Below are 26,202 nucleotides of genomic sequence, written 5' to 3' on the forward strand. Positions count from 1 at the left end.
AAATAGGCCACAGCTCAATAGCAGATCCCTTTTCCATTCTGTACTTTAACAGGGATAGTTGCCGGTGTCCTCCTCGCTTATGTAGCTCTTTAAATTGCACTCCAAAACGGTGTTTTTTAAACAACATACCATATTTCATTCAAGTGGACGTGTTCTTTTGTTGCTGTCGAGGCAGGAGACTGGAGCTGAACAGAAGCTAAGATGCAAGCTTTGGGTTTTGCTGTCCTGTTGGTGTGTCTTTTTCTCCATAACTGATAACATTTTCCTTGGTGCAGCTGCATGCAAAGTGGCTGTGTATTAAACGTTGCGCTTTTGCAGAGCTTAAAGCGAAGTCTGGAGCAGGCTCGGATGGAAGTGTCTCAGGAGGATGACAAGGCACTGCAGCTCCTTCACGATATCAGGGAACAGAGCCGGAAGCTTCAGGAAATCAAAGAACAGGTGTGTGTAGCTACTTCTCAGAGGAATGTAGTGGCTGATGATAGCTTTGGCTTTGGCTTGTGCTAGCCAGTCCTCACACTAGGAATAGATCCAGGGTGTTGGTGGAGTTTAAAAACTTTTCTCTCTCTCATGTGTGGGTTTCCATATATACACATTTTTTTTTAATGAAAGGGGACATAACCTTTGTGTACGGCAAAAATGTGTTTCACTCTGTGTGGTTGTGTGTGCTTCCTCCCTCTGTGTTTTTCCTTACACAACTGCCTGGTTGCCATTTTTCCCTTTGTCCTTTCTGAAGTGTGTGACACCCCACTTCCTCCCACAGGAGTATCAGGCTCAGGTAGAAGAGATGAGGCTAATGATGAATCAGTTAGAAGAAGACCTCATTTCAGCTCGCAGACGGAGTGATCTTTATGAGTCGGAATTGAGAGAGTCCCGATTGGCTGCTGAAGAGTTCAAACGCAAAGCCACAGAATGTCACAACAGGCTCCAGAAGGTAGCTAAGGTCAGGGAACTATAATTCTGTTTTTGGGGTTAATTTTGGCAGTCTTGCTCCTCACACCAATGTATTGAGAATAGATTTGACTTCATTCGGTTTCGTTTGCATGCCATGATTGCTCTGGTCTGCTTCCAAAGGTGGAGGCAGCAATGCTTCCAAATACAGTGGTACCTCGAGTTACAAACGCTTCAGGTTACAAACTCCGCTAACCTGGAAGAGTTACCTCGAGTTGAGAACTTTGCCCCAGGATGAGAACGGAAATCATGTGCCAGCGGCGCAGAGGCAGCAAGAGGCCCTATTAGCGAAAGCACGCCTCTAGTTGAGAACAGTTTCAGGTTAAGAACGGACCTCCGGAACAAATTAAGTTCGTAACTAGAGGTACCACTGTACCAGCTGCTGGAAACTGCAGGAGGGCAGAATGGTCTTGTGCTCGAATCCTGCTTGTGGGCTTCCCACAGGCATCTGGTTGGCCACTGTGAGAACAGGATGCTGGACTAGAGGGGCTATTGGCCTGATCCAGCAGCCTCTTCATATGGTTGCAAATAAAAAAACATGGCTTTGGTAGAAATTCGGACTTTTAATTTTGTTAATGAGTAGAAATATAGCATGATATGGAGCAGCAATGGTTTAAAAAAAATACCCAAGAAATCTGATAGTCATTAGTAATCTACTTTTTTCTCTGTTACCAGTCAGTTTTTCTTGCCTGCCTATCAAGGGTTCATGGGGGGAAAGTTTTGTGCAAATTAATTGGAATAGATACATCTATTCCAGAATTCCTGTTCTCCAAAAGGAAGGAGTCCATTCTCACCACTCTTTATCAATTTAGCCCCTTCCTCTTAGCATAACTTAATAATGGATCTAAAGACATGATTCACTGGCAGTTTGGAACCGCAGCACTTTTATTTTGACCCCATTTATTCATTTTAAATACCAGTAATATTTTTTTAAAAAAACATGACCCATTTAGAGCTGCACTTTCTAATGTTCGTTTGAAGAAAGAACAGATTGAGACAGCTTTGAAACTGAGGAACTGCTGCTCATACTGCGGTGTCTGATCTGAGTCCTGTGGCTGGGTGGTTCATCTTTCTTTCATCTTTGCTTTTAAAGGTTAAAGATCAAGGGAAAACGGAAGTAGGAGAGCTGTATTCCAAACTGGAGAAGGTATGTTCCTCTGGGTGTTTTGTACTGATAGAACCCCAGTATGAATTCAATGGGCTTTTCATTTAGTGATTTTGTGGTTTGATTTTGAAGTAGGCCTGATCAATAAGTGGTGTCCCTCCCGGCCCCGGCACTTGGGAAATGTATATATGTAAGAAAATGCATACAGTGGTACCTTGGGTTACATGCACTTCAGGTTACAGACACTTCAGGTTACAGACTCCACTAACCCAGAAATAGTACCTAGGGTTAAAAACTTTGCTTCAGGATGAGAACAGAAATCGTGCTCCAGCGGCGCGGAAGCAGCGGGAGGCCCTATTAGCTAAAGTGGTGCTTCAGGTTAAGAACAGTTTCAGGTTAAGAACGGACCTCCGGAACGAATTAAGTACTTAACCCGAGGTACCACTGTATTCTAATTCATGGGGATTTTGTGGTAAGCAGTGTGGGTGATGAAACATCTTAACCCTCCGCGCTGTGTTGATGCCCTGTAGTGATGTCTTTGTGAAAACTCTAGCTGCTTAAGAGCACTTGCCCGTCTTGTACTCTTTGTGGCATTTCAACGTATGTGAGTTGAAATGAACTTGCAGCAGCTGGCTTAGGGCCAGGCACAAGCTGTGTGGGCAAGTCAGGGCAGAAGACTGGAAAGTTCAAGAGAAAGAAATCTCCAAGTTAGGGATACTTAGTGGGTAGGAGAACCCAGAGGCAGAGTGGGTGGATGAGAGAAGCAAATTATACTTGACAATTTACTGAGAAATGGAGAGCTATCCATCTAAACAGCTCTTCTAATACAATGAGTTTTAGGTGACTTCCATGCCCTTTCTTCCCTTTGCCTACCCCATAAATCTGCTCTGGGGGGGTTGGGAGAGCTCCTGGAACAAGTTTAGGGGCACACAAGGAGAAAAGGGGGCGGGGTCGTTCCATTGCACAGCTGAAACTCATGGTGCTAGTGGAGCTGTTTAGTTGGGTACCACCCAGGAATGTTAAGGAAGGGTAGGCATATGCAACAGAGATCTGGAGTTGAGAAAATGAGGTGCTATAGGGAGAAACCCGTGTATGCCAGTGTGTTAGCAGGAAGGGATGGAGGCAAGAGTGCTGCTTCTGAATTGATAGGGAAGCTAGCTGAAAGCTGGGGTGGTAAAGGGTAGAAAACGGGCAGGGAGATGAAGAAAGGAGCGTCCAAGGAGAAAGCTGAACTGTGAATTGAATGCCAGAAATAAGGGGCTGGTAGTACTGGAGTCCTAGGGACGCGGGAGGCACTGTGGTCTAAACCACAGAGCCTAGGGCTTGCCGATCAGAAGGTGGCGGTTTGAATCCCCGTGACGGGTTGAGCTCCCGTTGCTTGGTCCCTGCTCCTGCCAGCCTAGCAATTCGAAAGCACGTCAGAGTGCAAGTGGATAAATAGGTACCGCTCCAGTGGGAAGGTAAATGGCGTTTCCATATGCTGCTCTGGTTCGCCAGAAGCAGCTTAGTCATGCTGGCCACATGACCCAGAAACTGTCTGCGGACAAATGCCGGCTCCCTTGGCCTATAGAGTGAGATGAGTGCCACAACCCCAGAGTCATCTGCGACTGGACCTAATGGTCAGGGGTACCTTTACCTTTAGTACTGGAGTACTGTGGTCTGCAGTGCCAAGGAGACATAGGTTTGTGCCAAAGGCGCTCCCCAGCCAAAGGAGTGGACACGGCAAATAGTTAACTCCTTATTTTCAAAGCTTACACATAGTCATTTCTATGGATCTGAATGCCCACGCATAGGACTGGTGTCTAGGCAGCTATTCCCAGGTCATCACTCAATGGAACAGTTGCAGCGACAGGGGGCCACTCTCCCTCTACCACTTTATATACCTCCCCCCCGATGGACTGCGCACATGTAGCCAAAGTCTGTGCCTATGTGGAAGCTTCCTCTGCTCACCCCTCTTCAATCCCCTCCTGGTTCTAGGAAACAATGGGTGGAGAAGCTCCTGGCTCTTCACTTGCCTGACTTGCCTCTTCCTCCTTTTCTTCTGACCCATCCTGTGTTCCACCCTCCAACTCGGAAGCCTTCCCAGCCTCCAACTCTTGCTTCCTGGCAAAAGCAGTTCCCCACAACTCACTGCCCCCTCTCCCGAGTCAGACTTCAACCCCTCTTCCCCTGGTGCACACTCATCAGCGTCTTGCCAATCCCTGACATCTTGCTAGGCACAGAGCTGGCATCTGGGTAGGCATCGTTGAGCCTCTGGCTCTACTGCTATTCCTTTTCACATTTGCCTCCTATTCTCTTCCTCTGGTCAAGAAGGGAGAGCAAAGTAGATCAAGCAATGGGAGTGAGAAAGAGCAGCAGCCATTTCTGCCAGCTCACTTGGCTGTCATTTCCTTTCCTTGGTTGAAGCGAGGATTGGGCCCAGGGGCAGCAGGAGAACAAGTGGACGGTGTTGTTGGTAGATAAGCAACCAGCCAAACCCTATTTTCCTTAGACCTCTGGTCCTTCTAGGTGTTTCTTTCCAAACATGACTTATTGCCAGAAAAGTAATAAATGCTCCATTTTCTCAAATGGCTTTTCACCAACCCTCAGTCCTTTCCACCTTGCAAAGAGAAACTTTGCACCATTCCCAGAAATATTTTGCTAGCCAACCAGAATCAAACTGGGTCCCTTTTCGTTCTCCATATTTCATTGGACAACTGGGGTAGCTGACAAGGTACTCTCCAGATATTGCTGAACTTCAGCCCCCATCATCCCTGACCATTGGCTATGTCAGCTGGGATTGATTGGAGCTGTAATTCAGCAGCACCCAGGAGGAGGATGCCTTAGTCAAGAGGACCTGCTTTAAGAAAGCGTCATGTGAGAGTGCGGGGGGACTGCAGTCATTGGATTGAAGTGATTCAATGTAGCATTACACTACCTAATATTTCCACGCCTCTTCCTTGTAGGTGAATGCGGAACAGCAGGTCAAAATCCAGGAGCTACAGGAGAAGCTGACAAAGGTAAGGTTTGGATAGGTGCGTGTTAAGAGAATTGATTGCTTTTGCGTGTGAGTTAAAAGTTGTGAGTCGCTTCTTGTGCAGTTTATACATCTCCTCCTTCGACTTACCAGCAAGCCGTAATGCAGAGGAGGGGAGGAGTGGTGTCTTGTGTTCAAAAACAGAATTAGTCATTGTGCTTTGGGTAGGAAAGGGAAAAGAAGGGTGGGGGATTGGGATTCAAAATCGTGATGATCTCAGTGCTTTCTCCTCTTCACAACATGTCATCCTATGTTTATTTTTAAAACCGGAGCTGAGCCAGAATTGGAATGTTTGGTAGAGATTTAACTTTGGAAAGCCGGATCAGGCGCTCTGCACCAGGTGTGAGCTTTTTCAGTACTGGGGGCCACATTATAAAAATAGAATGAACCCTGAAGCAGCAACAGATTGCGACTGCTTAATTTGGATCTACTTTTCATGAATGGGGTGGGTGCCAAATCATAATTTGTGGACGATGTTGCATCTGTTCTGGAACTTTGCATACAAAGTGTGAAGCCTTATAGAGCAGCCCCTGAGCAATCTGAGACACGCTCAGCACTAATGAGATACTAAAACTGAACTTAATTTCTCTTGTAAAGTGTGTGTTTCATGTAGGGGGGTGGACCTTTTTCAGGATGAGGTCTACATTGGGCTGGTGGAAAGCTATCGGGGGCACACAGAGAGAGCCACTTCCCATGGAATCAAAGGCACGCAAACCACTCACAATTCACCTTGTTATTTTCTTCATATACCTTTTTAAAGGTTGTTTTTTTAAAAAAGGAAAAAAGTTCCCCATCTCCTTTTAGAACTCCTGTAATCCCATGCAAATAACACACCAGTTTACAGCTGAACAGCAAACCTTGCCTCAAACTTCATAATGCAATTGTACACATGTGGTTGAAAGATGCATGGACACTTTTGCCACCAACATAAGCCTACCTCTCTGCTGAGTGTTTCCCATTGCATTAGACTGCCATTACACAGTGGGTATGTGTAGAGACTTAGGCTAAGGAGTCCTGGCTGTTTTTGCCTGAGACAAGCCGCTCATTTCCTAACCTGCTTCATGAGTTAGAGATGTTGCTGTTTATCACCTGTAGAGCATCCAGAATATTTCAAAGTGCTGTGTACATGTTGAAAGATAAGGCATGGCATAGCGTGGTAGTGGGTGTGGCTGGATCAGAGTCGCAGCTCATTCTCACTTGTGCATTTGGGGGGGGCATGGCAAGGACACACAGGGGAGGTTGAATTGGGCTTTGACTCCCCCATTTCAACTCTGCTCTCACTTTGGTCACACCTTCCTCCTCAAAATCTGAACAGAGAACACCAAGCTGTAATGCTGTCTGACCATACAGCATACCAGGAGCGCTCTGGGCCTGGAAACAGGAAATGTAGCTTTCTAGATTAGTTAGACCATAAGAGGGCAGGCAGGGCAGGTGCACTGAAATCAGTAGCTGTGGCGTTGGAGCTACATTGGGCACCCACAAGAGTTAAATATGGGCCACGGATTGGCCACATGTGCTTCCGGTTGTCAAACGGACAGTAAAATTTCAGCCTAACTTTCATTGCCCAGAGTAATTTCAGGCATTTGGGGGATATTTTCCCAGCTATGCAAAGATGAAAAGATACAATATCAGAATGTCAAAACATACACGTGGGGAATGTCAAAACATACACGTGTCTGCTATTTTACAGCTATATTTTTCCAGTTCTGCAAAAGGGATGCTCTTAGTTGTAGTACTTCAGATTTAATTACTTTCTGGTTAGTCGTTCATTTACTGTGGGCAAGCTGACCAGCATATTCACAAAGGTTTGTGTTGGATTACATGAGCTTCATTATCAGGCAGGAGGAGCAACACCACCTGTCACACTAATGAGTAATTTAGTAGATGTACAGTATTGCACTTTTGCAGGGGTGTGTTGCTGGCTGCTTCAGGTTGAGCAGAAACGCTACAATCTTATTTGAAGGTGGGTATCGCCCCATGGAAGGATTGGCTGTGAGTTGTTCTGGTATTAGGTGTAGAAGCACTTTGCACTGCAGTCATTCAGTGGAGGTTTAAGAAACCTTGTCATACTTTGCTTAATATGTGTTTTGTTTAGCTAGGGCCTTCCCAAAACTAGCCGCTCCACCAACCTACGTCAGAGCCTAGCAGTTAGTTGCCTTCTCTTCTCCATGCCACTTTCCCATTGGTGCCTCCCTCTCCCAGACAAATTAAAGCAAAGGCAATTGCCATAAATTGCAGCAAGCATAACAGGTGAACACTGAGTAAATTGGAAAGTCTGCTCATCTGCCATGCAATTATATTAATGCTCCCATTAAGGTTTTCTTAAGGTTCTAACCTAAATGTGTGTACTACTACTTGGGTCAAGAAGTCTAGTTCAATTTCTGGAAACTTGTGTGGATATATATATATCATAAAATGTAGACAATTCTAGACTGTAAAAACTTTAAAGTGGTTTACAAAAGATGTAACAGTAAGATCAATAAAAAATTACTTTAAAACATGTGAAAGTTAAAATACTAAAACAGATTAGAATTACCTCAACTTTCTAAGCATCTGTCAGTAATATTCTACTACAGTGTTCAGAGTTTGAGAGTAATGCAGAGAGCAATGCTTTGACTGCTTATTACACACACACACACACACACACACACACACAAACATAGTATCAAATTCTGTCACTGATTAGCTGCTTCATTAAGTTGTTACCGGAATGCTGAATATTGGCGCTTGCAATCTTATGCATGTTAAAAACTTTAGCATTATTCTCCCTATTCTTCAAGGCAATGAAAGCCAGCTCAGAGGCCACTGAACTCCTTCAGAACATACGCCAAGCGAAAGAAAGAGCCGAGAAAGAACTGGAGAAGTTGCAAAACCGGGAAGACTCTAACGAAGGCATGAAAAAGAAATTGCTCGAAGCAGAGGTTGGCAAAAGCTTTTAACTTTTAAGATGTTTGAGTAACCGGAAAGTCCACTTCAGGCATACCAAATCCCATCCTTGGTTTGATATCCTGGCTTATTTAACTCCCTGTGGGTTGTACAGGTCAGGCTTCTTGAGTCTGGTTGAAATGGGAAGCTGCTGTTTAGACTAAACCAGGAATGGAAGGTTTATTAAACCCCTCTTCTGTGTGAGTCTTATATTGGCTTGTGCTTGTAACCATAGATGAAGGGCGAGGAACCACTGAACTACTATCTACAATGGTTATGCTTTCCCTGCCCAGTTGGAGGCAATAATGCTTCTGAATGCCAGTTGCTGGAAATGAAGGATGGGGAGTTCTGTTGTCCTGCTTGTGGGTGTCTCATAGGCATCCGGTTGGCTATTGTGAGAACAGATGGACCATTGGCCTGATCCATCGGGCTCTTATTTTGTTTTAGCAAGCATGGTCAATGACCAGGGATTATGGGAGTTGTAGTTCAGCAACATGTCCCCCACACCTGCCATAAACCACCCTTTATTTTTATATCTGAACTGGACTATGTTGTGTCAAATGAAAGAACTGGTTTTTTGTTTTTAAAGCAAACAATATTTATTCTTGTTTCTGTGTTCAAGTACTGTTTTTTTTTGTTTTTTGCTGGATTTGCTTTTTAAATTAAACTTTAAGGGGGGTGGGTATGTAATTTAGGGAGTGGTACTGAAATGGTTCTACTGTGACTGCTACTTGCTGTGTGAACACCCAGGGCTCCTTTAGCCTCAATTCTGCTTTCCTGAATGTCGGACAGGAAAGGCGTCATTCTCTGGAGAACCAAGTGAAGCGATTGGAAACGGTTGAACGCAGAGAGAACCGACTGAAGGAAGATATCCAGACGAAATCTCAGCAGATCCAGCAGATGGCGGATAAAATTTTGGTGGGTAGTGATTACAAAATGGGAGACTGGGAGACTGGAGCGGAATAGTGGGCACAGTTTCTGGCTCCATAAGATGCAGTGGGAAGTGTTAACATTTTGAAAAGTTTTTTTCTAGATGTTAAAATGCGTAGCTGGAGCCAGGTGAAACCAAATGAAGGGATTTCATGCAGATTCTTGGGCGCTTGGTTCAGGGCTGAACATTTAGTGTAGGAGGCCTTTTGTGCAGATGTAACACGACTGTGCTGCTGTGGCAGAAAGAAGAGTCCATCTGCCTTCTCAGTGGCTGACAACAAACTGAAGACACATGGAAGCTGGTAGAAGGCCTTGGATATTTTTTTCTCAATTAACCTATAGCTGCTTTTTGTAACAAGGCAGGGCCCAGAGGCTGTCTTCATGTTCTCGGTCTCTTCTGGGCTGACACATAGTCAGACTGACATTATTTATTATTAGGATTATACGGGGCCCAGATTCTCTTAGCCTTGATTCACTACTGCCTAATTCTCAATGAGATCTATCTATGTATGGGATGTATAACTTCACACCATGGTTCACATGATGGAATGTTCTTTAGTAGAAAAATAAAGGAATTGCTCCACACAGGAAACTAGCATGTTAGGGACACGGTTGTGCCAGTGTCCTCCTTCCCTGCAAATCTGGTTTTAGATGCTTTTAATCCCACTTTAAACCCAAGTACATGTCTCAAGATGTGCCTCTGAATGTCAGCTGCTGAGTAGCAGCACAGAGAGGCCTGTTACGTTCGTGTTCTTATGAAAGGAACCTTATTGTATGGAGGAACTTGCAACCATGTGAGCCCTGACCTGGAGACTGTGTCTGGGCTGTCCCCAAGACATAGACCGAAATCATCTGCATCCTGTCACAGGTAATCTGCAGTACACTATAGTGCCCATGCTGCAGTGCAACCAGGCAAATTGCACCCATGCGAGATAGCTGTGGCACAGCTAAGTGAAGTGCACATAAGTTTTATCTTATTCGTGCTCTACTGGCCTTTGATGTGGCAACACTGAGGGCACTAGGCAGAGCTGGTCAGAAGTAATATAGGTCGCAGGAGACTCTTGAGAGTCCCATGGACTGCAAGAAGATCAAACCTATCCATTCTGAAGGAAATCAGCCCTGAGTGCTCACTGGAAGGACAGATCATGAAGCTGAGGCTCCAATACTTTGGCCACCTCATGAAAAGAGAAGACTCTCTGGAAAAGACCCTGATATTGGGAAAGATGGAGGGCACAAGGAGAAGGGGACGACAGAGGCTGAGATGGTTGGACAGTGTTCTTGAAGCTACGAACATGAGTTTGACCAACTGTGGAAGGCAGTGGAAGATAGGAGTGCCTGGCGTGCTCTGGTCCATGGGGTCACGAAAAGTCGGACACGACTAAATGACTAAACAACAACAACAGTGAAATCCCTGCCCGCTCACCTGGTAGCCCTCTAACATTCCATTATAAGTGGAATTTGATGGGAACCCTTTCTGCAACATTATTTCAAAACGCCTGCTTGCCACGTCAGAGAGACTGACAATTTCCAGTTGCTTCGACAGAAGCTCTAGAACTCAAATAAAACATGTTTCGGAAACTCTGTACCCATCCTGTGTTTTGAGTTGTGTGACAATAAAATCTGCAGAGCCCAGCTTGGAAAGTCTTGGCAACCCCTCCTGTGTTGCAATGTCTGCTGCATCTTCCCTGTTGAAGAACCGAATGAGTCATCGTAACTCTTTCCTCTCCAAATATAAATGGTTGGATGCTTTTCAGTGCATGGGAGAGAAAGGATTTCCTCCTTTGCTGTACATGAGTTTCACTTTTTGTTTATGATGCTCAGCATTGTTATTTATGAATTTTGTTCACTGGGGAGCCAGGCAGAGGGACTTGCAGCTGTTGCTGCAGGATCAACTTAGGGACATTTCAGCAGTTTCAGATTCATTCGTTTTGCATCAGTCTTCCTGTCCAAAAACTGTGTGTGTGTAGGTGCGTATTCTGCACTCTCATCTGTTCGTATCCTTAGACATGCATCTGTGTGTGCACATAATCCTCCATTTGCTTATGTGTGCATCCATATATAAAAGATATTTATTAAAATTTTCAAAATTAATACAGTAAGAATATAAAAAGTCAAAAAGAAAAAGGGAAAAAAATACGAAAAAACAGAAAAAAGATACATAAAAATTAAAAACACATTAAGTTCACCAAAATTTACTTTCATTGACATATTTTCCCGACCGCCTCATACCTCCCCTTTTTGTATTCCAATTCAAATTATTGATTCCGCAAATCCTTAACCATAATTCTTAACCTAATAAATTAACATGTTATTATTTTACTTTTACTCTTTCATCCATTTCCTCAATTTATTTTTGCTAACCTTATTTTCCTTTAATTTAGTTCATTTTTAAAAAAAACCAATTTTACCTTATCCAAACTTAAACATCAATACTTATACATCAATACATATTCTTAAAACATTCTTTCTAAAGTCGACCCAAATTCCCTTCCACGAATTCCCCAAATTTCATAAACATTACAAAAACAAAAATAAAAGCAAAACACATTATACTTATGTACCCTTTGGATTCCCAAACCCCACCCCCCCTTTCCCGGTTCCAGTCCCCAACAAATGTCCATCAGTCTTAATCTAATATTTAGCCTGGAGATCTCACATCCGAGGCTTTTAATTCTCTCTCAATTCCTCTCTGCTGGTTTTTTTGATAGTCCTTAAAATTAAACACCAACTCTCGGAGAAGCTCTGGCCCTTCAGGATCCATGTTTCTTTCAACCAGTCCTCCATACTTAAAGGTGGAACCCAAATCTTGTTTCTTACTCCTTTCAAGTCCAAATGTCCCCAAGGCTCCAACCTCCACCTTGAGCAAATTTATAATCCTTAGGTCTTCGGATCTCCACATAAGGAGATTTTTCCTTTCTTCAATCTCCAATTCAGGCCAGATTTTCCACATCAAATTCTTATTTTCCTTCATTACCATCATGTCAGGCCTCAAGTCCTCCTTCATCATCTGCAGCTCTTCCGGGACAACATATGTCTCCTTCTCCAAATTCTCAAAGTTGTCAAGTTCCTCTTTCTGTTCAGTTGAATAAACTTCCAGATTCAACTCCTTATCAGTTTCAATGATATTGTTTACAGTTGAGTCCAGAGTTGTAACATTTATAGCCAAAACATCAATTTGGCCTTGCAACTTTCCCAAGAGAACAAAGACTCTGTCCAATTCAGCCTGAATTCTCCCTTCTCCACCCATTCTAGTAATGTCCCAAATCCCCCTCTAGAGGGATTTTGGTTTCTTAGTGTTCATTCCAATCCAAGTCCAAAAATCCAGCTAGTTTGTATCAGTTCTTCCTTGTTTTCAACAAATTGTAAAAAAATTGTAACATATATAACCAGCAGAAGCAACAGAAACAAAGTTCTCTTTTTCCGTTTTGACAGCTACTTTGACAGCTGTCAAACTCTTTAGTACCTCATCGACAGGCTCTCTCGCGGAACACTCCCGGGTCTGGGAGGGTGGCACTTCGGTTCCCAAAATTAGCTCTTTATCCTCCAGCAAAATTTCTTATACTGCCAAATCGTGAAATTAAAGTCTTTTACCAAAGAAGGAAAGAAGAAAAGGTTCTCTCGACCTTAGTTAGCAGGTCTTTGCTTTAACTTGTTTACAAGACGGGGAGGCAGACTTCCTTTTTACACCTTCCCCGATCGTGCCTAATTCTTAAAAGCAAAATTTTCTTTCCAGTACCAATTTCCGTAGTACTCATGGGTTGTTACTTTTAGAGTCCAGTTGTTCAAAAGAAGAAGTCAGTGCTCTCCGACCATGGCAATGCGGCTTCACTCTGCAGGAGAAGCAGTCAACTCTCCGCACCATGCCGCTCACCCTGTCCCCCGTTCCGAAGCCTTTAAAAAGGCTCCTTCGCAGGTCGGGGGGGCGCAAATGGTGCCTGCCGAGTCACCAGGTTCACAGGCTTCACCGCCTGTGATTTTTATGGGTCGCCGCAGCGGCAAGACCTGATCCTGCAGAGCCGATTCCCTCCGGAGCTCAGAGGGAATCCGCCATTAGTCAATGGCTCTAACCCGGAAGTCGCGTGCATCCATATATACGGATTGTGGTTGTATGCCTGTCTGCACTCAGGCACATGCATATATGCCTGCTCATATTTGTTTGTTTATAGAAACAGTTATACTGTCTTTCCCCCCCTGTGAAGGGCCCCCAAGGTATATGAACGCCTACACACGCTCTTAGCTTCCGTAGCAGGGCTTTACTAATCCCAATCACACAAGCACCCAAAAACAATTTACAACCAAGCAAAAAATACAATGATAAAAACCACATAAACAGATTTAAAAACAGATTGAATGAGAGAGTGTATCATTTGTGAGGCCCAAATGCCCAGGAAAACAAAAACATATTTGCTTGGCACTGAAACGATGGCAAGATTAGTGCCAGGCGGGCCTCCCTGGGGAGAGGGGTGGGAAGGGAACAGAACATTATTTATTTTTTAAAAAACCCTGCTTAATTGTAGAGAAGCTATTTCAGCAGATCACTGCCATCATCCTTCAAAGGCTGCTGCAAAAACAAAACTAGATGATGATGATGATGTTAATGTTAATGTTAATTTGAGAAAATTCAGGGTGAGGGAGGGCTAAGCTTGAGGAATTTGTGCACCCTTTACTTTTCTCTTCAGACCTCAGATTATTATAGCTCTCAATAGTATGAAACCTGCTTAGGCTTATAAATAAAGCCTTTTGCAATAAGACAGTTTGAAAAGTCTAAAATAAATCCAGAACATCTTTATTTATAAAAGAGGTAGCTGCTTCTAAGTAGTCGGTCAAATGAAAAAGCAACAACAACAACAATGTTATCTATACCTTCTTGTAATTAAAGGTTCAGCAGTAGGTGTCTGAACTGCTTAAACCTTTCCAGAGGGGAGGGTACTGCAGTTTCATGTCTTTGTATCATTAGTGTGGGGTTGCAGGCTGCTTCTCGACCCATGTGATTCAGTGATATTCCAGGCTGGACAGCTCAGAACAGAATTCAGTTAAGTCCCAACGCACCAGATTGAGACAAAAGCTGCACCTTTTAACCTCTCATTGCATTAGCTAGAACTAAAAAAGGTGTATGTGTGGGTGGGGGGCAAGTCTCCCTGGGGAAATCAGCCAATCAGTTTCCTGGATTTTGTTTACCTATTCTGGACTGAAATGTGAAGCCTCTTTATGTATTAGATCATAATACATGGAGCATTCACGGATGTTGCATGCTGCAAAATAGGCATGGTAATATCCATGCAAAGCTTCTATGCTTCTGCCTACAAAGAGGTGCTTTCCAAAGAGGAAATGGGTCACATCTGAAGTGGCCCTTGAAGGATGAGGCATTGGCGACATTAGGAAGGGCACAAGAGATGAATGGTGGCGTTAGAAAAGGACACATCAGAGAAATGAAAGGCCCCTCTTGCTTAATGAACCACTGGATCAGCCAGATGGATCAGCCTCAGCGCTGCCTTGTAGCATAGGAAATTATCCTCACTCTAGTTGATGCTGACAACATCCTTGCAAGCTGGTGCATATAGTAGATGGGCCATAGCGGTTGTTGATGACAGCAGTCGAGAAAACGGAAGTTCAATTTTAAAGCCGCCACGCTTATAGTGCAAGCTGTGGTTTTGGGGATCTATCCAAACTGGCAAAGAAATGTGTCTTGTTTGCAAGCAGCTTTAGACACACTTTTTTTTTTAAAGGTGGGATTCCCTTTCAATATATTCTCACATGCCTCTAGATGAGCTGTCCCATATCAGGGTATCTTCCTATCTCCTCTTGAGCAAACTCAAGACCTGGGAACAAGACCCTTTGGAGGAAACGGTGAGGAAGTAAATTCCTAAATTATTGGAAAAATGGGCACCATACCGTTTCTCTTGACTAAGAAAAGATCCCGCTCAAACTGGGATCTGCTCTGAAAAAGACTAAAGCTAGACAAGCGAGAGAATTGCAAGTATACATTTTGTCTGAGGTTTTTTGGAAGTGTAGGTGGATGCTGTCAGTGGCTATGGTAACGGGTGAAGAACAATCCTTTAAAATTATTTATCTTTGCCTCTGAGCTTATATTGACTTTTAAGTGGCTACTCCTCGACTCGGGAAGGATCCAGACACACCCAGAAGCACACAGATACACACTATAATACTGATTGTAAGTTAAATATGAAGCTGCACTCTGTGGCCTAGAAGGAGATGCTCTGGATTTATTTATTGAAATAAGGGCATTACATTCCAGGCCTTAGATTCAAATATCTCACTTAGATTGTTGAGTTATTTATAAAAGTATTTAAATACCACCCTCGCATAAAATTTCAGGTTGACATACAGCAATAGAAAACCATAAAAGCCATTAGAAATACTGCAAAACAATCATTAAAGTGGCTGGCTTCTCAAGAACATGTTTAAACAGCTGCATACTATTTATATACTTTCATGAATATGCATTTCAGACATTTGCCTCTCATGAATGCAAGTGGATTCAGTAATGTTTCGAACCATTCAGTGACTTCTTGATGGCATCACTTGCCAAAGGCCTTGAAAGCTGTTTCAACCCTTCTTTTGTGTGTGCAGGCTGTTGAATCAAGAGAGTGAGTGAAATCAGTTTTGACCTGTGCCCGAGCAAAATAATTGTAGCCTAAGTCTCTTTGAAAATGTGTACTTGTGTGACAGTGTGTGTTGTTGCTGCAACATCTGGAAAGAGCCATCCAAATGGGGCGTTTATCTGATGAGGCCTGACCTGTAATTGTCTCCCCCCGAGCAAGAAATGCGTAGTTTGTGGTGTGCATTTCATGAGTGTGCTTGTGGTGCCATTCCCCCTCTTCCTTAATCTTTGATACGTTTAAACCTTTGTTTCCAGGAATTAGAAGAGAAGCACCGGGAGGCACAGCTCTCCGCACAGCACCTGGAGTTGCATCTGAAACAGAAAGAGCAGATGTATGAAGAAAGGATCAAAGTAAAGATACCTTTTTTATCTTCAGGCGTGCTTAAAAGATGCATGGCCCTCTGCACAAAACCCCAAGTAGTTGTGCTTTTAAAGTTTCCAGCTTCCTTCTCCCTCGCTCCTGCACTTCTAAGGCATTGTCTCTGTCTCTCTCAGTGTTTGGAGCGGGTAAACATGCTTAGTTGACTTGTTCTGTCATGCTGGTGGTGCCTTGTGGTCGGAGATGGTTGCTTTGCAGGTGTCAGAAGTAGTTTTGCAATGCTATTTAATAAGGTATTTTTTTTGTGTGAAATCTTAAAAGGCCGAAAATCAGAAAGGGGGAGTGAGGAAAGTGTTGCTGTGTTTGGGTCACATAACTACAATGGTACCTTGGTTCTCAAACTTAATCCGTTCCGGAAGTCTGTTCCAAAAACAAAGTGTGCTTTCTCATAGAAAGTAATGCAAAATGGATTAATCTGTTCCCGACTTTTAAAAACAACCCCTTAAACAGCAATTTAACATGAATTTTACTCTCTAACGAGACCATTGATTCATAAAATGAAGGCAATAGACAATGTACTACAGTCACACAATCACTCACTCAATCAGTAGCTGAACTGGGTTCCACAGAGTCACAAAAATGAAACAAAAAAGAGCTGCAAAAACAAAAATGCAAAATAAATAGCAAAAACAGAGCAACCTCAGCGTAACACTCAAAACGGAAGCATGGCACTCAAAATGGAGCACATTCGGCTTCCGAAAAAAGTTCGCAAGCCGGAACACTAACTTCCGGGTTTGCAGTGTTTGGGTTCCAAGTTGTTTGAGTACCAAGGCATTGGAGAACCCAAGGTACCACTGTAGTCAAGTTTTTTTCAGAGCAGTGTTGTCTGCCAGTGACTCAAGGGATGCATTTGCTCACTTTTGGGGGGGGGGGACACACACGAGTGAAATTATGCTGCATCATCTCAATTAAATGATAGGTGTCACTTATTGGGGAAACTCAAATTGCACAATTTTTGTCCTTTGGTTTCCCCACCCCAGCTCCCCCTTTATGATGTGAGCAGCGCTATTGTCCATTTGCACAGTAGTCTGATATGTGAAGGAAACTCCTTAGAATTGCTGAAAACACCTTTGCTTAAAGCATGATTCAAGATTTTTAAAGATGTTTCTTAAATACCACGGAAAGGGGGGAAAGTTATATGGATGTCAGGATGTTATTATTTATTACTAAAATCTCTTATATGCTGCCTTTAAATTGAAGCAGGTACTTGAAAACAAGACATAGAATGGGCACTGAAGTATTTGACTACAGTAACAATAGAAGACTCTGAACAGTAGACTCCAGCCTGCATGATCTTAGGTTCCCCTTCAAACTTTAAAAAATACAAACATTTTTATATTGTGAAACACACAAACTATGTGACTGGGGGGGGGGGAAGGTAGATTAATTCCAAATTGCCAAATGCTCGTATTTTAGCAGTGGTTAAAAACAATTTTGCAGATACTAATGCACGCATACCACTACTAGAAGTTAGTTTGCTATGTAATTTCTGGTGATTGTCAGGAATGGAATTCAAACTCACGCTTCTAGGGTGTAATTTCTGGTGATGTAACAAAAAGGCAATCTTTGTATTTTATACTGGGAACCCAGTTGATACTCCTGTTAACAGCCAATATGGCATATTGTGCCGCTTTGCTCTACGTAAACAAAACACCTTTGGATATATTTGTGAAGGAAAAATGAATTGCATCGAAACACTTTATCTAGCAGACCTGAGCATACCTGGTAAACGAAGGGAGTGTGACCTCTTTAACAGAGGTGGCCCCAAGCTGCTTTGTGCAGTGAGTTTTGTGAATTCTTACTGGCAGAGTGAGAGACAGTTCTGGTCCATGGAGCACAAATTGCTGGTGGGAATTTTGAGCAGCTTCGGTTCTCCCAAGTCAGCTCCAGCAGGTCAAATCTGTCTCCTTCTTCACATTTATTAGTTCCCAGTAGTGTCCCAGGTTCATTAAGGGCCCAACTACTCGAAAATATAGACTCTTTGTCACCCAACCCTCTGCTTGTCTTGGGAGGCGACTTCAGTGCCCGGATCGGCATTGTTTCCCCACAAAATACAATATTATCTGGACTAAACTTGGAGGATGAACCTGAAATCTGTCAGAGGGCAGCAATGGACACCACCTCTAACCACACTGGGAAATATCTTTGTGAACATAACCTTTTGTTATGCAATGGGCACAGTCAAGGGGATCAAGAGGGTTATTTTACTTTTATCTCCCCCAGAGGATTTACTAGCACCATAGATTATATCTTAACATCTAATAATGTGCCAATTAACCGAGATACCTTCAGGATAATTCCCAGAGCTGAAAGTGACCACTTTCCACTTGAGTTATCTCTGACATCATTAGTTTCTCCTGCCTTTCCCAAATTATTGGATGTTCATTAAGGGAAGAATGTTTCATTTAACATAAAATATGTGAGCAGAAGAAGCTGCTTTATGCTGCATTAGGCCACTGGCCCGCCTGGTCAAGTAACTGTCTACTTTGGCTAACAACGAGTATCCAGGGGTTGAGGCAGTTGTCATTACTGGTCCTGCTACTTCAGTTCCTTTAACTGAACTTGGGACCTTTTCGTACACAAGGTTTGTGCTCTGCCTCCATGTTACGGCCATTTTCTTTGAAGCGAGAAAGGAGGAAGGGCGTAGTGCTTTGCATAAGACTCCTGCCCCAAATCCTAGAGAACTACTGCCAGTCGGTGTAATATAGACAGCCCTGTGCTAGATGGACCAGTGGTTAGACTTGGCGTAGGTCAGCTCCCTTATATTCCTAAAGTTTGCCATAGGAAAAGATTCAGGCACCAAAATGTCTTGTGCCAGCCTTAATTCTGGAATGGTCCCCTTGATGACGACTGGCAATAGGCACGAAGGAAGAAAGTAAGCATGTATTTCTTTTTCTTTTAGGTACTTGACCATCAGATGAAAAAAGATCTTGCAGACAAGGATGCGCTTGAGAACTTATTGAGAAAACATGAGGAAGAAGCCCATGAAAAATGCAAAATTCTTGCAGAACAGAAGGCAGTATGTGAAGCTCCGATTTACTTACAAACACAAACAAGCCGGGATATGCAGTTGTGGTTTAAAGTTGGCTTTCAAATCCTGGCTTGTTTAGAAGCTGTGAACCACAGTTCTAGGTTTGCATGTAATGGGAAGCTATGGTTAACTTGCAGCTTCCTGGCTTGTCTCCCCATTCACTTGATGGGGCTGTGTGTGGGTGAATGGAGCTTGTGTGTACCTTGGACTGTTAAGCCAGAATTTGTTTTCCACGAACTGGGCCTCTGTCAGTCAGTGTCACTAGGGTGGCAGTGTGAGAGAAAAACATATCCCTCTCAACTCTCTCCATGACTTTCATAATTATATAAACCTTGTCATATTACTGCCTTGCTCGTCTCTACCTTAACCTGTGCTGCACAAGAGCTTGTGTTGAAAGACGCCCTTATATTGCAGTGTGGTGTCCTAGATCAGCTTTGCTTGAGATGCAGTCAATGCACTCATCCTAAATGCTTATTTCTAGAGCAGCAACTCCTAGAATTGGGCCATCAAAGAGCTTCCGAAGAGCAGTTTGAGAGAGCTGCATTATAAACAGCTTCTGTGTGGTCCTTAGCCAAAGGGCTTGTTTGTGCTAAATTGGGATCCCTTGAAATATGTCCACAAATATCCAAATAAATATGAGCAGATTATTGATGGTGTCTCTGTATGGGAATCCCCACTTGGCTTTGCTAAACCGGACATGCTCCATATAACAGTTAACTGTGACTGCATTCCCCAGCTTGAATAATTTGATCGGTTTCAGCAAGAGACCATGCTATATATTCATATCTGGAGAGAATTGCTTTGTTCTGAAAGAAGCACACACAGCATTTTTCAAATCCCCATGACATCAGCTTGTCTGCAGGAGCCCTGTGCACATGTGCCGTGGAATGCCTGTATATAGCAGAAGTTTCTGGGGAGTGCTGTAGGGTGCGCACACAACTAACATGAAGTGATGAGTAGCTTCTGAGCCCTTCTCCAAATTAAGAATGTGTCCCAGTTTTGCATGGCAAAGGAAGTTCAGTAATGGTAAGTGAGCTTGTCAGCCACCACTAAACTTATTATGTAAGGAATCCTTGCTTAAGTCTCCAAGGAACCTCTGGGCTCTTCAGAACATAGTTTGAAAGCCACCCTTAAGTCATATTAACTGTAGGTATCTTTCTTTCAGATGCTCAATGCCATGGATTCAAAGATTAGGTCTCTGGAACAGAGAATAGTGGAACTGTCTGAAGCTAATAAGCTTGCAGCAAATAGCAGCCTATTTACGCAGAGGAACATGTAAGCATGAAGCTGTCCTTTGGCTCACAGCCCCCTGGGGAAGTTTGGAGTGCCTGTAACTGCTAGTGAAACAAGCCCTTTTCTGTGCTTTTCATAAAGAACCGATGACTCGAGAGCATTTTTCTAGCTGAAGAGAAACTCCCTGAAATCTCCACTGCCTCCTGTTCGGCTACTGTGTCTATTAGCTCTTGCTAGTTAGAAATGTCCCTTTGGTGTGAGGTGCCTTAGTAACCTTTCCCTCTTTTTTATTTTTTGGCATGCCACTTGATTAATTTTTGCTTTAAATTTTCGTTTTCAGTTCCTGAACCTCTGAGACATTTTCTGAGTGAGGAAAATTGAGATTACGCAAATTTCTTGTGCGTGCAATGATAGCTTTAGGTAGGAGAATCAACAGCTGTGACTTGTATCCGACTAAAGTTCTCTTCAGGGGAGACCCACTGAAATTAAAGGACATAGTCAAGCTCATTCGTTTCATTGGGTCTACTCTTGAGTAGGATAGGAATTGGATACAACAGGACAAACTCCTGAGGCTTATAGTTATATAGCAGGGGGAAAGCAGATACTGTATACTACTGTTTCCAGGTGTGTTGTCAGTATTGTAGTTGTGAGCAACATTAAGTCACAAGGGGGAGCAGCTCTTAACGGTTGCTCTTAACTTTGAACATAAGAACCATTGGCCCATCTAGTCCGGCATCCTGTTCTCACAGTGGCTGACCAGATGTCTATGGGAAACCCTTAAGCCAGGAACTCGGCACAAGAGTACTCTCCTCCCACTTCCTCTGTAGTTTGCAGCAACTGGCATTCAGTTAGCTTGTTGTCCTAAAGCCCAGTTGTAAAGGTAAAGGGACCCCTGACCATTAGGTCCAGTCGCGGACGACTCTGGGGTTGCGGTGCTCATCTTGTTTTATTGGCCGAGGGAGCCGGCGTACAGCTTCCGGGTCATGTGGCCAGCATAACTAAGCCGCTTCTGGCAAACCAGAGCAGCACATGGAAACGCCATTTACCTTCCCGCCAGAGCGGTACCTATTTATCTACTTGCACTTTGACGTGCTTTCGAACTGCTAGGTTGGCAGGAACAGGGACCAAGCAACGGGAGCTCACCCTGTTGTGGGGATTCGACCCGCCAACCTTCTGATCAGCAAGCCCTAGGCTCTGTGGTTTAACCCACAGCATCACCCGCGTCCCTAAAGCCCAGTTGTAGGATTAGCCAATTTTCATTGGGGAAATGGCCAGATATTTTTGTGATTAAGGAGAAGACTCAAGTTACATTCGTTCTCTATAGTAGCAGTTTTGGTGATAAATGTGACCTTTTCAAAATAAAAGTGTTCATATGATTGGATGGGGTTGACTCTGCTGATGCATCAGCACTCCTGGCCTAGGGAGCCATTTCTTCTGCACCCCAATGTAAGAAAAGGCTTTTGGCCAGGACTAGAGTACATCTCCCCCCCCCCCCACTTTTCAGGAAAGCCCAAGAAGAAATGATTTCTGAGCTCAGACAGCAGAAATTTTATCTGGAAACTCAAGCTGGAAAATTGGAGGCCCAGAACAGTAAGCTGGAGGAACAGTTGGAGAAAATCAGTCATCAGGACCACAATGACAAGGCTCGCTTGTTGGAGCTGGAGACTAGATTGCGAGAGGTAAAAGTTTGCTTGCCAATGTCGGTATTGCTGCTGCTTCTATAAATGAAACTGAATTGTCTAGCTGGCACTGGCAAAATGGCAGTGTGGCAGGTTTTCTCTGTCCCTGTGGTAGCTCCAGGTGAATGAAGGTGAAGCTTCTCAACCCCCTTGAACAGGATAATAACTGTGGAGTGTCTGTTCATAACTTCAAGATGAGACTGCCTCTTGCCATGGGAGAAAGTGGGGTGACTGCTCAACATGATTATTTTAGGTCTCCTTGGAATGGCTTTCACAGGGCTGTTTGGGCATAGTTTTCAGTGGTACGCAGAGTAGATCAATCTGTAATTTGGGTCTGAAGACTAGCTAGACAAGTGACTCTTTTTTCCTCATTGTATATTTTAATGTCGGCCTCCTTCAGAACAGTACGTGAAGCTTTTTCTAGGGTGACATCCTTAAAACTCCATGTTAACCTACTTGGTTGCCATAAACATCTGACAGGTTTAATTATTCAGAAGTGGCAATGCTTACCGCAGATGGAAGATCAGTTTTGGATTTTGAAAATGTGTTGCTGATGCTTTTTGAACTGCAGCTGAAACAAGAAATGACAGAGAGAGAAACTCAACAGCCTGCTTAGCTGGACGTTTAGACAACCACAGGCGGCGCCCCTCTTATGTGTGATCAGTTCACTTCTGACTTATATACTCATGGTGCTGGAAAATAAATAAGTCAGTTCAAACCCAGAAATGGCGGGAGAGAGTCGGTGAGTCCTTGTGGCCTCCCCAGAGCCCAAAGAGAATGTCAGTGTGGGCAGAGGAAACCCCAAAGAGACCAGAGGCACAGTGGGACATTGTTTACGCAGCTCAGCCTCCCCGCCTAACAGCTGACGTGCAGGGTATTGCAGCAGCAGCAGCCGCTTTCCTGTGCATCCTCCAGCCTCCTGCCAGCCTCAGAGTTTCAATTCTAGTTGTGGATATTTTTGGATACAGTATTTTTGGTATGGATTGAAGAGAAAGTGGCATAGGGGGCGTTTTAAGGGTATTTAGATGGTGCTCCTCACTTTACACGGTCTATGCACAGTGTGTGTGTGGGAGAACGTAACCTCTGTGTAAGTGGGGGGCCGCCTGTATTAGATTATATCACTTATTTTTATATCCTCACTGTCAAAAATGTAAATTTATTAAGAAATTGGCATCCCATAGTATTAGGAAGGAAGAAGTGAAAATTAATGTTGATCTGTGTATGGAGAGAGGCAAATATTCCGAGGGTGGTTTTCCTTGGAGGAATGAGCTGCAATGAATGCAGGTGTTGTTGAAAAGGGATACGAGAGTGAGTTAAGGGGTGCGTGTGGGGGGGGAGCTTTCCAAATGAAACCCTGTCCTTGCATGCAGTTGAGCAATTCATGTACATCTGGCCACATGGGTGGTGGGTTGTGATTGTCACGGCATAAGCTTCTGTGGACCAGAGGCCACTTCAATAGAGGTGTAGTATGATCCTTGGTATACTTTTTTCAAAAAATAGAGCTGTCATGGTAACATGTGAGAAAAGCAATTTGTGACAGTTCAGTTAGAGTTTTAATGTTTGCAAAATAAGCCCATTGAACATGCATGGCAGTGGTAGTTATGATAATTCACTGCAGTGCTAGGATGATTGTGTTCAGGCCTGTAGCAGGACAAGAAACCACTGTCTCATTTCAGACCCAGATAAAGTCAGCTATTTCACCCTTTGAAATTCCTCCAGAGAATGACAACCGCCAGGTCAGAAACAGAGTATCCAGGGAGATTAAAATGTTCTCCTGCTTTGTGAATATTATCCTATCTGATATCAGATTTATGTCCAGGTCTTCCTTTGCATGGAGATGACTTTTTTGTCCTACATAAACAGCAGAAGGACATTGCTGAAAGATCTTAAGCAAACTTCCATTTTGAAGTTCATACGTATCAATACTGTATTTAAACTCTTCAGGTTAGCCTTGAACACGAAGAACAAAAATTGGAGTTGAAGCGGCAGCTTACAGAATTGCAGCTCACCCTCCAGGAGAGGGAATCTCAGATTTCGGGGTTGCAGGCTGCCCGCGCAGCCCTGGAAAGTCAACTCCGGGAGGCTAAAACTGAGCTAGAGGAGACCACGGCTGAGGCAGAAGAGGAGATCCAAGCTCTGACGGTAAGCTCCAGAATTCTGGACTGGTGTAAGGAGCTGTGCCCTTGAAGCATACGATCCAGTGATTCTCTTGAGTGGCTTGAAATTGTAATATTGAAATATACCCTTGGTTGAGAATGATCATCTGCAGATGGCTTAGCTTGATCTGTTTTGCTTTGCTTCATCTTATGTCTCTGATGTTTGTTGAAAATGTGCTCCTAACAGATCTACACTTACTTTTTTTCATATGGATCAGCCTCCATAGATGTGATGTTTTTCTTTGTCTGGGTTTGTCTCTTCAGAGTAAAGGAAATATGCCTGATCAGGCATGGTGACTTCCTTTTAAGGACTAGAACGTTGCCATTGTTCTACTTTCTACTTGTCATCTGGAACGTTCAAGATTTAGACAGTCATTTTGGGTTCACTGAAAGTACCCATATATGGTGTCTTCAAATTCCTCCTTTGGGGCACCAGTCTCACTTCTTCTACCTGTTTCTTTGAAACAGGAGCACAGCTAAGTGACACTGAGAAGAAGTGTAACTCCATTTCTGTTGCCATTTTGAAACCCAGTCCAGACACAAAGGCCTTTTTAGAGGAGGGGAAGATGATCCGTTGGTGAATGATCTTTCAGAAGAGTTTACCCAGCATAACATGAGGATTGTAACCAGCTAAGCTTTGTACTCCAAGTAGACCCATTGAAATTAATGGACTTAAATTAGCCACGTCTATTATTTTCAGTGGGTTTACAAGCAGTGGACTAACATTGGAGTGCTCTGTTTTAAAGAGTGCACTGAGAGCACCTAAAGTCCTTACATGAGTTGAGATGCTGTCATGAAGCTGTAGAAGGAAAAGTTGGGAGAGTGAATGATCAAGGCTTCTGAAAGGGGGAAGAAATGCCTGCAGTAGACTTCTTCTCTGTGTTCTGAATCATGCCTTGATATCAGAATATAAACTAACACTGAACTCAAGCTGGGGCCTGCTCTTATCCAGTATTCCTTGGATTTTGAAACACTATGTGCTCTGCCTTTCATAACTACTTTAGGATTGTACAGCATTGGCACTGAAATATCCTGGTTTAGAGGCAAGAAGTGCAACAAAAGGATCCCTCTGTAACCCTATTCAACCCCCGAAAGGGCAGTAGCTCTAAGAATTGGTGGCAGCTTCATGTGGATTTCCCTTGAGATAACTCAGTATAGGGCATAGATTCCTCAGCCTCCAAATACAGCATATTATTGAAGTACAATGTCTTTATTTTCATGAAAGTTTGGTGACATTCTGCCCATATATATATATAAATTAATGGTCAGATTTAACTTTGAAAAAGGCTGGTTACAGGTAAGTAACTGATGTTTCAGAACCATCATTCCTGTGGATTTGTGTCCCTTTTTTCACAGAAGTACTGAGATTTTGTTTGGGTGGGTGAGGATTCTCTTTAATATTGTAGTTTCATGCTGCCCCATTTTTAAAGGAAGCTGGTGAAATAAATGTTGCCTTATACTTGTTCCCTAACAAAGGTGTCAGTTGTATATCTTACTATGCAGAAATAGTGAATCCTTCATTAAGGTACTCTTTCATTTTTTTATCCCCTCCCCTGAACTGAACCTAAATGTATACTATATGCTACTGATTTTTTTAAAAAAGATCTTGCCCTTGCAAAACAAAAACAGAAACCCAAATAAACAACGATGTGCTTTATGAAGCTGGATCTTCACTTTAAGGTTTGCCAAATTGTTGGGTGGTAGAGATTATTAACTCCTGCTTTGGCTGCCAGCTGTGGCTTCGTGCATCCAGCAGTGCTGGAAGTGGGCTTGTGTCTCAGTGGATGCTAATGAAAGGAACAGTGTCTTTCATTAGGGACCCCTTTAACCGCTTTTGCAGCTGTACCTTGGGGCTTGAGGGATTAAGCAGTAGACCTGTGCATGTATTGCTTGTGGTATTGGTATCCTGGGGAAGGAAAGCCCGACCTCTTCTGCATTCAGAGATGCACATCAGCTGAGTGCTAACTATTAGGAAATGCAACTGTACTAGCGCAGGAAACTTGTGAGTAATGAATGCCGTGCTCTATCCCATGAGTGGTCAACCTGAGGCATGGGTGCCATAAGTGGCACAGGAACTAGGAGTTTGTGACACTCCTAGACTGAAGCCCAAGGGTCCGTGGGTCATGTTAGAGAGCATAGGGTGACTTTTCACGTGGGTGGTTGTACTGTAATGCTTTC

The 26,202-nt window shown here is 43.5% G+C and overlaps 1 protein-coding gene across 10 annotated transcripts in view; it reads left to right on the forward strand.

The window, feature by feature from the left end:
• The window catches only part of CIT (citron rho-interacting serine/threonine kinase), a 112,310-nt gene that overhangs the window by 42,759 nt on the left and 43,349 nt on the right, over positions 1 to 26,202 (forward strand). For 7 of the 10 annotated variants that reach the window (XM_053369707.1, XM_053369710.1, XM_053369708.1 and 4 more), the window contains 11 exons: positions 319 to 438; positions 761 to 940; positions 2,042 to 2,095; positions 4,999 to 5,052; positions 7,850 to 7,990; positions 8,787 to 8,912; positions 15,802 to 15,897; positions 18,828 to 18,944; positions 20,122 to 20,231; positions 21,694 to 21,868; positions 23,813 to 24,010. In XM_053369707.1, coding sequence (XP_053225682.1) covers positions 319 to 438; positions 761 to 940; positions 2,042 to 2,095; positions 4,999 to 5,052; positions 7,850 to 7,990; positions 8,787 to 8,912; positions 15,802 to 15,897; positions 18,828 to 18,944; positions 20,122 to 20,231; positions 21,694 to 21,868; positions 23,813 to 24,010 — 1,371 coding nt within the window. The remainder of the gene's footprint in view (positions 1 to 318; positions 439 to 760; positions 941 to 2,041; positions 2,096 to 4,998; positions 5,053 to 7,849; positions 7,991 to 8,786; positions 8,913 to 15,801; positions 15,898 to 18,827; positions 18,945 to 20,121; positions 20,232 to 21,693; positions 21,869 to 23,812; positions 24,011 to 26,202) is intronic. The other 3 variants (XM_053369709.1, XM_053369711.1, XM_053369714.1) reach the window with 1 other exon arrangement.

The sequence above is a fragment of the Podarcis raffonei genome, chromosome 16, assembly GCF_027172205.1.
Source record: "Podarcis raffonei isolate rPodRaf1 chromosome 16, rPodRaf1.pri, whole genome shotgun sequence".
NCBI lineage: Eukaryota > Metazoa > Chordata > Lepidosauria > Squamata > Lacertidae > Podarcis > Podarcis raffonei.